Source organism: Tetrao urogallus (genome assembly GCF_951394365.1).
Source record: "Tetrao urogallus genome assembly, chromosome: 14".
Taxonomy (NCBI): Eukaryota; Metazoa; Chordata; class Aves; order Galliformes; family Phasianidae; genus Tetrao; species Tetrao urogallus.
This window is the reverse complement of record NC_136827.1, coordinates 11,547,434-11,559,914: the sequence shown is the minus strand read 5'-3', so window position 1 is coordinate 11,559,914 and position 12,481 is coordinate 11,547,434. Positions and strand designations below refer to the sequence as shown.

At 51.2% G+C, this 12,481-nt stretch overlaps 1 protein-coding gene across 1 annotated transcript in view; it reads left to right on the top strand.

Moving 5' to 3' along the window:
- LARP1 (La ribonucleoprotein 1, translational regulator) overlaps positions 1–12,481 on the top strand; it is a gene marked incomplete at both ends in the record, with an annotated part of 38,961 nt that overhangs the window by 19,136 nt on the left and 7,344 nt on the right. Inside the window, 5 exons of the mRNA XM_079542180.1 lie at positions 7,828–7,889; positions 9,417–9,482; positions 10,415–10,586; positions 11,312–11,443; positions 11,606–11,749. Of these exons, the coding sequence (XP_079398306.1) occupies positions 7,828–7,889; positions 9,417–9,482; positions 10,415–10,586; positions 11,312–11,443; positions 11,606–11,749 (576 nt within the window). The remainder of the gene's footprint in view (positions 1–7,827; positions 7,890–9,416; positions 9,483–10,414; positions 10,587–11,311; positions 11,444–11,605; positions 11,750–12,481) is intronic.

The following is a 12,481-nucleotide window of genomic DNA, read 5'->3' as shown; positions in this document are numbered from 1 at the left end:
TTATCAGCTTGGCAAGGTGACCTGCAACACCAAGGATGAGGAGGGAAGGAAGGTCTCCCCAGCCTGTGCTGTGCTCCAGGACATCCCATGGGATGACCAGTGCATGTGCACACACGTGTGTGCACGCACACCATGCGTCACTTGTGTGCTGAGTGTCCTGGTCTCAACCCTGTTGCTTGGCTCAATGCTGAGCTTCCTGTGCACATCAGAGATCTGCTCCTCAAAGGGGCCGGGCACAGGAAGGGGCAGTCCCACTAGGTCATCGTTTTTCAAACTAAATATAGTTGCCTGTGCTTTCATAAGGCTGGGATTTTTGCATCACGTGACTGTCTTATCCCTCCTGAACGACAGTCAGTCAGTGTAGGGGATCGTGTGTCTCAATGGGTAATAATTAACTGTTAACTGGCTTTTCATTAGAGCCAGGCAGAACAGGCAGAGCGGTCTGCAGAGGTAAGCAGGAGTGAAGGAAACTGCTGCAGGTCTGTCCTGGAGGGTGGAGGCCAGTCCTGGTAGGAGTGTAGGACACCTCCTTTAATTTGCAAATCAGTAGCCCCCAAAGGTGAGTGAGTTGGTTTTTCTTCTGCATTTCTACGAGGAGCTGTGAGTCCTGTTTTGTCCTGTGCGTCTGTCCTTGCCGTCCTGTACTTCCTGATCGTGTTGCTCCTCCCTTTGCCTTGCTGCTGATTTTCAGGTCATGAACTATCAGCTGGTCTTGGAGCCAGCTTGGAGGAGAGCCTGACCCTCAGACTCCATGACTTGGCTCATCTGCCTACTGGAATTCTCTCCAGGCCCTTGCAGTTTTGCTTTAGTACTGAGCATGGACTGCCCAGGCTGCAAGCAGAAGTATTTTCCCCTGGTGTCCTCTCTCTGGCATGGAGGTGTCCTTGCTTTGCCTCGTTGCCCTGAGCAGCAGCTGAAGCAACTTGCACCTTTTCTCAGGGCTCAGTATCTGCAACCACAGCTTGTTCCTGATCGACATCCACAGGTTTGGGACCGCCGTGCCTTCTTGATGCCTGGGAGCTGTGAGCATGCTAGCTTTTCTAGCCCTCTCTGTTAACTCTTTAATCTGCCAGGGAGTGTTTGCAGATGTTTTTGGCGGCATTAGAGTGGTTGGCATTGCTCTCCTGAGTGATGACAGGGGAATTGCTGGCTCAGTCTGGCTATGCTGGCCAGAGATTTGTGTGCACCGCGAAAGCTGGGCTAAGGCTGAAGTGATGCTGCTGTGTGGGCACAGCTGTCCTTCCCTGGTGACTGTGAGGTAGCCTGGGACTGCTGGGGACAGAGCCAGCCCAGCTTCCTGGCTGTGACAGTGCTCGGGTCTTCTCAACTGTGCACGCTGAACCACATCCCCACTGAGGTGGCTCCTGTGGTCTAGGAGCCATCAAGTGTCCCAGCAAAAACTTTTGCTTTAGATTCTATGGGAGAAGTTGGTTTTCCTTCCAGAACGGGGGGAGTTCTTGTCATCCCCTTCTGTGTGAGCCCGATGTCCCACAAACTGTGTGTGTGTGTATCATCTGTGTTGAAAGTTTTCTAGAAATTCTCTTCAGGAGAGGATGTTTCTTGACAAGTAGGTGGAAAGATGTCACTTGCCCTTCGGATAGTTCATTTGCTACCTCTAATTGTCATCTATGCCAGGAAGTCTCTGTGATGCCCTCACTGATGCTGTTAATGCTAGAAATGCTTGTTGGTGTTTCTTTACCTGCTTTTTCCTCGTGGTAGCTTGGCTGCAAGTTGAAGGATTTTGTCTCAAGCTGGAAGGCTGCTGAGCTGGGGACACAACCCAGGTGTTTGCGCTGCCTGCTCAAGGCTCCGGCTCCATCACACTGCCTACAGATGCCTGTACCCTCAGTGTCTTGCCTTTTCCCAGGGCAAACTCCTGTTCTCCCATCCCAGATCTTGCTTTAGGACACCCAGGCGGGAGGAGTGTTTCCATGCTCTTTGCAGAGCTGTCAGATGCCCTTTTTGAAGTTATTTTTAGCAAGTGATCTTTGCAGGCATCGCAGAGCTTAGATTGCATAGAAGTGTAGGCAGCTCCTTGCTTCCTTTGCTGTTAGAGTAGGGCTTGTAAGGTGGAGCTGTCTGCTGAGGAGTTGCAGAAAATTCCTTGGAAGGCTTTGAGCCATGGAGCCTGTAGTTTGTCTTGCATGCTGAATGAACTGCCCACATGCTGTGTTGGATCCTGCTCTGCTCTGCAGCTGAAGATCTTTTGCTTGCTCCTCTGGTTGCCTGTTCTACAACAGTTTTTCTCACGCCTGCAAGAAAATTCTAGCATTGCAGAGGTGTCAAAAGTATCCCTTTTACCTCTGTGGTCAGGGCCAGGTGCCGTGCTGCCAGCTGGAATTTGGGAGACTGTGTGCTCCAGGCAGCAGGGCCTGGGCAGCTGGCTCAGGTTGTTCCTGCAGTCCCAGGAGCTGGAGATGTCAGCTGGTTAGTGCCACGAGTGTATTCTGGTGTCACCTCTTCCAAAACGCTGAAGAATCCTCAGGTAGGCACATATCTCCAGCTCACCCAAATCACTACCTTGCCCCTACCACTGGGTAGATCAGCCTGCCTTGGAAAAAGGGCTTGCTTGGGACCTAGTTGGAGTCTTTTTTTGAGTTCATGCCTTATATTTCCATGCTGTCGTGGTGGGAACACACTGTAGTAAGCCTGTGTACAGCTGTTTCTGCTTGGCTTCCCAGCTCTTCTCTGGAATCGTAAGCCAGTTCTTGTGATCACAGCTGTGGTATACAGATTGGCCCTGGTTTGTTGCCCTGTTGAAACTGCTCTGCAGGTCAGTGCTGTGCTCATAGGTCTGTCCTGTGTGTCCTATGTATTGCACCCCAAAGGGATTCTCCCGGTGCTCTGAAAACTAAAGGAGGAAACTACCTCTGGGGGAAGCTGCTGGTACTCCTGCTGACTTTCTGTGTCTTGAAAATGAGTCTTTATACAAAAATAGTGTGATCAAGTAGTCGTCTCTTGGTTTCTCAGGAGGATAAAGCAATGTCTTCTCCTCCTAGTGTTAGCAGTCTAGGAGTTTCTTCTCTCCTTTGCAAGTTGCTCAGACACATTTAGTGCTCAGCTCCCCTTGCTCAAACTGCTCACCTGAAGACCTCTGAGCAGCACTGCCAGAGCTGCTGTCTCATAAGGAAAGGGATGGGCTGCAGTACCTGGCTGGTATGCACAGCAGCATCCTGCATAACATGGGGAGGAGGGAGAACAGTCTGGAGACTCATCCCTGCAAAATAGTTACGTGGATCCTGTTAGACCATGAGGCATGTGGGCTGATCATCCTGTGCTCTGGGGAATCTGTGGCTTCCAGCTTGTCTCCTGCCCCAGCAGGATTTGCAGCACAGAGCCTCTGTCTCTCCAGCACAAAGTCCAAGCCCTTGGCTGAAAAACCACCTTCATCAGCAATTTTGCCTAGATGCCAGGCTGTGGACTAGCAGGGCTCAGGAGCAGAACTGCTTCCTTCTGTTGACTTGGATCCCGGGCAAAGGAGGGATGTGTGCTGTTTTAGGGCTGGAGCACATGCAGAGCCCTGAAGGACTACAAATTCCTGCTGGGAGTTGCAAGCGTTGGCTGTCCTTCCAGAGGCTGTCCCAACTGTAGTGTCCATGCTGCACCTGAGTGGTGTGCCAGCAGCAGGCACTGCAGCTTTCTTGCTAGAGGAGCAGATATTTCTTCTGCATAATCCCTTGTCCCGGCCCAGCCCTGCAGATTTTTTTCAGCCTCTCATCTGTGTTCTCTAAAAATCCATTACAATCAGCAGGGAGCTGATTTTGCTGGTGTAGGGTTTGATTTCCCCAGGTAAGTCAGTAAATATGTCTCTGGCCATGCACAACAGTCCCTCACTGGGGAGCACATGTGGCTGCAGAGGTGCTGTTGTGCTGCTCCCTGCTCATTGTGCAGTGGCTGTTGTGCTTCCAGATACGAGGTCTTTGCTCAACTGATTGCCCCCTTCTTGACCTAATGCCTGCAGAGAGGGCTGCTTACTGTAGCAGCTGTGGTCTGAAAGGAAAAGACAAGCGTTCTCACAGCCCTACCAGTTACGGTGTTCTTCAGGTGCTACAGACAGTGTTATAAAACAGAAAACTCTTTGGCCTTGGGAGGACTTCGGCAGCAATGCCATTAAGACCCCAGTGCTCCTGTTGAAGTCATACTGCTGGGATGAGAATGAGTGGAAAGAAGGCAGAAGGCTGCAGATAGTGTTTGGGATCAAAACTTTCAATTCCTGGCAGTGTTAGCATCTGCTTTCTGATCTCAGGCAAACCACTGCTTCCTCTGCTGGCCTCTGTCCCCTTACCAGTCTTGCACAGCTCACAGACTGGCTGCCCCTGCTGCTGTCCTGGGCATTCCATAGCACACGGGAGCCTGGTTTGGGTTTTCAAGCAATGCTGATGCAACTGAATGTTTTTTACTGCAACCAAATAAGTGCAAAATGAGATTTGTGAAACAGAACAATCTCTTGGTAATATTTACATCAAAAAGCTAAAGCCTGCAGGCTCTGCATGGCCTGTGGAGTGGTGAGGGAGGATGGTTTGCTTTGTTCCCTTGGGTGCTCAGTTAGTTTTCAGCAAAGCCAGTGTTTATACTCAGTCCCCCTGCTCTGCCCAACTCAGCAAGAAGCTGCTGTGCTGCCACCTCCATGGGACTGGGGTGCCTCCAGCCTGGCCTTCAGGGCAGTCTGTTGGTGCCTGCAGGACACATGGCAGGGCTGCTACATCACTCCTCATTCTCCCTCAGTATCTTTGCTACCCTGCCACCTGTGCTCCTTGGCACCATTGCTGTGCTGCATGGGGACAGAGCACGGCCCTGCAGGGATGCTCCATTCATGCTTTACATGTCCCCAAGAACCAAAATGGAAAGGCTTTTTGGAAAAAAAAAAAACAAACAAACCACGAACAACAAGAAAAGTTACTGTAGTTTTCTTTTTTTCTTTTTTTTTTTTTTTTTTTTTTTTTTTTCCTCTTTGATAACACCCAGAGAGTGTTGTGACTTCTGTGATAGATAGCTGTCAGCAGCTCTTCGTTGCGCAGCGATCCAGCAGGGCGATAGCTAGTATCCCTCATTAGCACTCCTTGTCCTGGGTGCCTGCACATGGGTGAGTGGCACCCCACTGCTCCCCATTCATCAAACTGATACTGTAGTGGAGAGCAGCAGAGTTTTGTCTCAGTGTAGTTTGACAGGGGGCCTTTTCTGCTGAGTGCTGCAAGCTGTGGTGTTGTCCTTGTGTGAAGGTTTCCATTTGAAACCTGACCACAAGGGTTAGCTTCAATGTGCTCTGGGTGCATTGGATTTTTTATTTGCTAGAGTCTCTGCAAGGGAACACGGAGAGCAATTTTTAATGTGGTGTAAAGGAGCGTCACTGTAGCAAATGTGTTGGATTGGAGGTGAGGTCCAGGGTTAGGTTGACTCACCCTGGAGGAGGCCGAGCACATGCAGCTGCTGGCTCTGGCTCTGCAGATGGTGTGTCTGTCTGCTTGCACGCTCCCACCCCCTTGTTCTCCTGCCTTCATTTGGGCAGCCCTCATCTCCATCAGAGCTCTCGATGGGTCGCAGCTCTCCACACTGGCAGGAGCAGCCGCAGCCTTTGCTGTGTGCTGGGCTGGCTGTGTGCCCAGGATCGATCTCCCGCCAGGCTGCAGTGCCCGTGCTGCTGCAGTGCTCTACCGGGTGTGTTTTGTCTTCCCTTGCACTCTGCAAATGCTAATTAGTCTTCTCAGCACCTTGGCTAGATAAGGCATCCCTGTTCCTATCTTGCCAATAAGGAAACTAGCAGAACTTGTTTTAAATCATCTACTCCTTCATCCGTAAAGATGACAGAGGCTGCAGCACCCACTCCTCTGCTGGCACCCCTGCACTGCCCTCCTGTTTCCTGGGGAGGTGCAGAGAGCCTCCCTTTATTTACCCTCTCCCAAAAGTGCACAAAATCCTCTGATGCTCCGGAGAGCAGCTGTAGAAAACAGCAGGATGCCATCATCATCACCTCTGGGCTGCAGCAAGGTGGGAGCAGGCAAACAGCTGGGGCCTGTGTGCTGGGACCAGGAGCCCTGCTCTGCTCCAGCTAAGTGATCTGTGCACAGCCAGGCTGCCAAGTGAGCTCAGTTATGATTTTTTTCAGTAGTGCCAGGTATGTTGGTGCTGTCAGAGCAGGCTGGTGCTCCCTACCTGTGAAAACCGGGCTGGTGGCAGGCTTATGCTGTAGCACTTTGTACATTTGGAAGCTATATTTAGTTGGTGACACCTGTGGGTGTTGAGTGGAAGATTTTTAGGGACTGTTTTGAAAGCGTTCTTTCTTCCTACGCTGTTTTAAAGAAGGGAAGTTTAAAAGCCTTGTGGCAAGCTTTGTGCTATGGAGCCAGGATTCTCAATGAGATGCACGTGGAATGAATGAGACACATGTGGGATTGCCACTGTTTGGTGGTTGAAGCAGTGCAGGCAGGCTGAGAAACTCCTGGTAGAAAAGGGGAAAGGTTTGGGGGCATGGCTGAGAGCTTGGGCTGTCCCTGGGGTGAAATCCCCTTGTGGGAGCCTTATGAAAGGGAGCTGGGGTGGGGGAGTGCAGATGGCTCCATTCTGCCATGTCTGGCTCTGCTTTATTGACACTTCAAAGTCTCCAGCTCAGAGCAAGGCTGGGCCAGCAGGATGAATCATAAGTTTTGAGGCAAGGAAGGATACCGGTTTTGATCATCTAGGCAAAGTCGACCTGTCTTCTGCAGCAGATCAAAGCCAACTTTGAATGGAGTTAAGTAGGCTATTCATGGTGTTTCCTGGGGTGTCCCCAGATAGGCCCTGCAATTCCTTGGGCCTCTTCTCTTCACTTTCCTCCCTACCCCAGTGAGGAAGGTTTTGTTTCCAACAAATTTAGTGGAGTTGATGCTGGAGGGGCTGCCTCAGTGGTGAGCCCAGCGTGGCTGTTTGGCAGTACACAGCAGTGGGCTCTGCTGTAGTGCAGAGCCTACAGCAGCCAGCACGCCCTGCAAGACAGGTGTTGAAGACCTGCACCAAAGTCCTGCAAGGCTGCAGAGGTTGAAACTTGTTCCAACTTCCTTGGGACCGGTGCAGCAGCTTGACCCCACGTTGCTGTTCTGGCAGGGTCAGTTTTGACAGCTCTTTTTCCAGGCAGGGCTCAGGGTATTGAACCTTAAATTACCCCAGAGGCACTCAGTTATTTAAATACTCTTGGCTGCAGTGGGGTTTAAGCCCTTCCTAGATCTGACTCCGTCTCTGTGTGTTCCTTCTTGTGAACTTGCTGCCCCGTGCTGGGATGCACCAGAGATCAAAGCAAGGCACGACATGAGCGGTGTCCATGTGCTGTGGGCTGGGCCACGTGGGTACACGTCCACAGCCCTCTGCTATGTGGAGCCAGCTGTGTCGGCATGGAGAGCTGCCTCGCCTCTTCAAGGGCATGTTTGTTTTGCTGTGAGTAACAGCAGATTGAGTTCTGTATGGTGCCTCATGGAACAAGCTGAACTCTTCACCACCCTTCCTCCTTGACTGGCAAGGCCAAGAGGGGAGGGCTGAGCTAGGTGCGGGAGTGCCTTCATGCAGAGGGGCAGAGTTCAGGACCCATCTTCTCGGAGCATCAGTCACCTGTATTAATCTGGAGTGGCAGGTTTAATTATGTGGCTTTACCCCATATCTGCACACAGTGCTGCAGTAGAGCTCTGTGTTCAGTGCATCTCCACGTAATCTTGGTGGGCCACTGTGAAACTCGGGTCCAAAGCTGGCTCTCTTCTGTTAAGCCTTCCCTTGTAGCCTTGCTGTGCTGAACAGGAGGTGGCTTGCTTTCTGCTTCCATGACTGTCAGCTGTGTTTAAGAGTTTTATTCTCCTCCTTTTACAGAAAACACAACTCCTGCTAAAGTGGTGAGGGCTGCCAACCCGAGACAGCGCAAGGGAAGCAAGGTAAGTCCGTGCCTGCTGTCCCCCTCACTGGCTTCTAGCTTCTGATTCAGATGTCAGTGCTGTGTGAGTGCCTTGAGGGTCTGGTGAGGAGACAGCTTCCTTTGCAAGTGTGGTGGTGGAGGCATTGATGTACTGAACTGGCTGTCAGCACAGAGCGTGCAGGAAAATGTCCTCATTTTTCTTTTAAGCATTTTGACATTTTCATGCTCTGGGGACTGGTTCCTGCCCAGTTGGGCTGGGGGAGACCTGGTTCACCTCCCTGCCTGAAGGGATCGTTCACAACATAGTGCTGGATGTCGAAAGCTTGTATCTGCAGGTTTTTTTTCTTCCCTCTCCAGCCTGTTCTTTACTGGTACACAGAGAGCAAGGGTAATTGACTTCAAACAAAGCAACTTCTTGGGAAGAACCAGGGCAATCTGTTCCAGGGAATCAACCTGTGATGGAGAGACAGTTGTTTCTGAGGATGTTGGATGCAGCTGAAGCACGGCTACGGATGTGGTTGTTGGTGTTGTCCCAGCAGCCACTGAATATGCATTTGAAACTTGATATGACTTCCTTGTCTGTTCCGTCTCAAGGAAGCAGGGCTTTGGTTGTGAAAGGTGCTTCTGTCTGTGAAACAGGCATGGCTGTACACTGCAAGTGGCTTTCCCAGGAAGCTTGCCTCCTAGGGAGAGAAACATGGCACCTGAACCCAGAGTCCTGATCTTGTGGGCAACTTGGCTACAAATTAACTTAGGAATAATAGTCCCCTCAAGGACAAGGAGGAGTTTCTGTGCCCAGATCATTGTAAATTCAATGACGAGCCATGATTCATTGTATGCCAAGGCAGCTGATTTTTGGGTTCTTTCCTTGCATGTCTTCTCTGAAAGCTGGAGGAGGTGATAATGATTATATTGGCCAGGTCAGTTCTTGAGTGGAAGAGACTGGTGATCCTCCCATGTGACAGTGGGATTTCTGAAATAGAGCTAGTATCACCACCAGATAACTGCTTATTATACTTTTTTTCCTCTTCACCAATTCCACTACATGGTCCCTTTGCTTTGTGGTTTTCAACACTGGCAGTTGGTCCCATAAATGAAACTAAACCTGGATGTAATGTACCAGTAGGTCAAGGCAGCTTCTTTGACAGTATGTGATTGCTTTAGGTGAATTAAGTGTGCAGGAAATTGCATTCTTTACCTGTCCAAGGGATGAGGACTGTGTGAGTTACCTCAGGCAGCTTTGTGCCATACACTCTGCTGAGTGGGAGCTGGGAGCTTACAGGGCTGTTGGCAGCTTCGTAACAATCTCTGACAGATGTAAATTTACCTGCAGTTATTGAGGATTAAGTCAGGGGTCCTACTAGAGTGGGGAGAAAAGGCTCTACTGGTGCTGTGGGTGTCATGCCCAAGCCTCTTGGGAACAGCTGTGTGGTATACCAGTGGATAATGGCAGTGACATTGTAGCTGGGAGGGCTTCTGACTGCTGCTCTAGAAAATGGCATTCATAGTTAGCACACTAATGGGACTTTTCTCTTTTGTATACAAGGTTGGTGACTTCGGTGATGCTACAAATTGGCCAACACCTGGAGAAATAGCTCACAAGAGTGTCCAGGTGAGAAGACAAAATCCTCAGACACTGCATCTGGCTGAGCTGCAGTAATTTGCTTCCATTGTAGTGTGCCCAGAGAGGCTGTGTGTTTGGCAGACAATTGCATTCTTTGTTTCTCCCGGGTAACAGCTTCAGGGGCTAGTTTGGATGAGCAGGCCCTTGCAGACCTCCCTGTTCCTCTGTGTCACTGGAAGCTCTGGCTGAGCCAGGCCATTTGGGGGTGCTGAGTGCCAGCATGAGGGCAGCCAAGAATAGCGTGCTGGGTGCAGGGGTTTGCCTTTTAGGGCTGCCCTGCACGTTGGGCTCCCTCCCTGCATGCTATTCTGGGAGCCTGGAGGCTAGTCTAAAGCCCTGGGCTTGGTGGAGCAGGTATAGCAGCTCCCAGATCTGCTGTCTTCAGGGCTGCTCAGTGCATTAAAAGGGACCTGAGCAACTGCCAAGACTTTCTCTAGGGAAGCTGAAAACATGTGCAAGAAAAGACACAGGGGAATGGCCTTTCTTTTCTGCTCCAGACATGGGTGGTGTTGAAGCCTTTCTGTTCTGGGATGCTGCTTCGCCAACTCCTGGCTGACTGTCAGGTCACTAGGGTCACTCTCCCTCTTGCTCCTGTGGCAGTTGGTCCCTTATAGAACCCTGCCACACACATACCTATCCAGGAGCATCAGGACTCTTGGCAGTCCCTCTCATCTTGTAATGTCTGTGCCTGGGACTTGTGTCTTAGCTGGAGCACTTCCCAGCATCTGTGGAGCTCCTTACCCTGGTCAAACACAAGTCTGTCCCCAGGAACCAGACAGCTCTGGGCAGCGTGAAGCAGGGATGCCTCCAGCATAGGGCAGGTCCTCTATTTCCTGCTCCCACTAGGATTGCTGGGCTCTGCCTCCAACTCTTTAGTTTCTCATGACCCTCACATCTTTCCTGCACTAACATGTCTCCAGCAGCCACACAAAGCACCATCCCTCCGGAAACTGCCTATCAAGAAAGACATGAAAGAACAGGAGAAAGGGGATGGAAGTGATGGCAAAGAGAGCCTGAAAACCAAATCAGATGAGTCTGGTGAGGAGAAGAACGGTGACGATGACAACCAGAAGTCAGCCCAGAAGAAGAAAGGTAAGGCAGGACATGGCAGACTCCTGGCAGGGACAGTTCCCCAGGCTCAGCCTGTCTTCCTTTCTGTGACCCAAAGCTGGGTGGAAGTGTCCAAAACTGTGGGACCAGCTGCAGTCTCAGCATGCTGACAGCTGCAGCAAAAAGGTATTTGCAAGCTTCAGCAGAGCAAAGTCTCATTTTGGTAACGAGAGGCTCAGACAGATGCTGAGCACTTGGATAGCCACTTGGGGCATTTGTAAGGGCCTGGTCTGGAGTGGCCTTGCTCTGTTCAGCAGTATCTTGCAATATGTAGGAAAGCATGTGAAGCAGGGCCTAGGTGTGGGCACCTGTGTGTCTGTCCAGGGAATCTGGCAGTGATCTGCCTCCGCGGTGACACAGAAGAGCTCCTGGCTGTGGATTGCATCAGCTATGGTTGCTGCGTGGGCTTGCTTTTGCCTGAGCCTTAGTGGGTGGAAAGGGGGGAAAGGAATGACAAGTGCATGAAGCCATAGTGGAGTTTCGTATTATGCTTCTCCATGCCCAAGAGTCTCAGTTGGAGTCTGTCAGCATTCTTGTTATGCCCCTTACAGAGTTTCGGTGACAGCAAGGCCCTGGGGGATAACTGAGGAGAGGTCAGCCCTACTGCTTCCCCCACAGTTGGGTGGGATGTGTGGAGGGAAGAGGCTGTGGGATGGAAGCATCTGCTCTCTGAACCTGTGTCACACTCAAATCCTGTCCTTTTGCAGGCAACAAACACAAGTGGGTCCCTTTGCAGATAGACATGAAGTCAGAGGTGCCTCGGGACAAAACAGCCTCTCGGAACAACCGGCAAAATGAGCAGCACAGGCACCTCTCCAACAACCGTGGCGAGCTGAAAGGTGGGGGCTCAGAATGGGACCCTACTCTCCTTCCTTGACCACAGGGCAGCGGGGGCACGTGGTGGGAATGCTTTTTGTAGTCGAAGGGCTTCAAGGGAAGTGGGCTTGCTCTGGGGAAGTACCTGCATTCTTTAATGCTCCTTCTGCCTCTCTTTGTTGCAGGCTGGCACCCAGACAACAAGCATGAGCGCCCCTGGCAGGACCATGATGAGACCTCCAGTGTGAAGAGCGAGGGAGGAGCTGTACGAGGAGCCTTCCGGGGCCGAGGCAGGGGCCGTGGCAGGGGCCGTGGCCGGGGCAGAGGAGGTACTTGCTGTTTGTATTGTCTTGTGGCAGAAAGAGAGAACAGGGCACGTGCCAGAGTGCAGGGATATGTATGTGTGACCTGGAGTTCTGAAGCAGATTGGGCAGGGCAGAGTGCTGTAGAGAGACAATGAAGTGTGGCAGGTCATCCCAGCTGGGGAGCGTGAGCTGCCAAAGAGGACTCTTGATTTGAAATCCTCTGTGAGGAGCTATGTACTGCTCTGGAGGTGGCATCCAGCTGAGTTGATTTTAATAACAGCAAATTATTTTTGTTAGTATTCTAATAAGGGTGAATGTCTTTGTTATTCAGGCTAAGCTCTTCCACCTGTTTTCTGCCCCTTGCAGCACTCCTGTGCAGCAGTTGCAGCATGCTGATATTCTGCCTTGGCTTTATGTCGCACTGAAAGCCAAACAGGAATCTTTGCTTTTTTGGGAAGAGCTTCTACTAGCATTCAGCACAGCTGTGTCTGTGTGACCCTTGACATAACTTCAGTGCAGAACCTTGGTGCGTTACCTAGGCTATCTAATTGCCCCTGGAGGAGAGTTAGTGATCTCTCTTTGCCTTGGTGTGTCAAGGTTACACTGGGATCCCTGCTGCAGCAAAGTCTGAGATAAATGGGTGGAGGAATGAGTTGGCAATGCCCTGTTTTGTGCTGTCATGGGGGGGGCCCCCCCAAGGGCGGTGCTGAGAGAGCTGTTATTGCTGGTGCCCAGCCCCACATGGCAGCGCAGGCT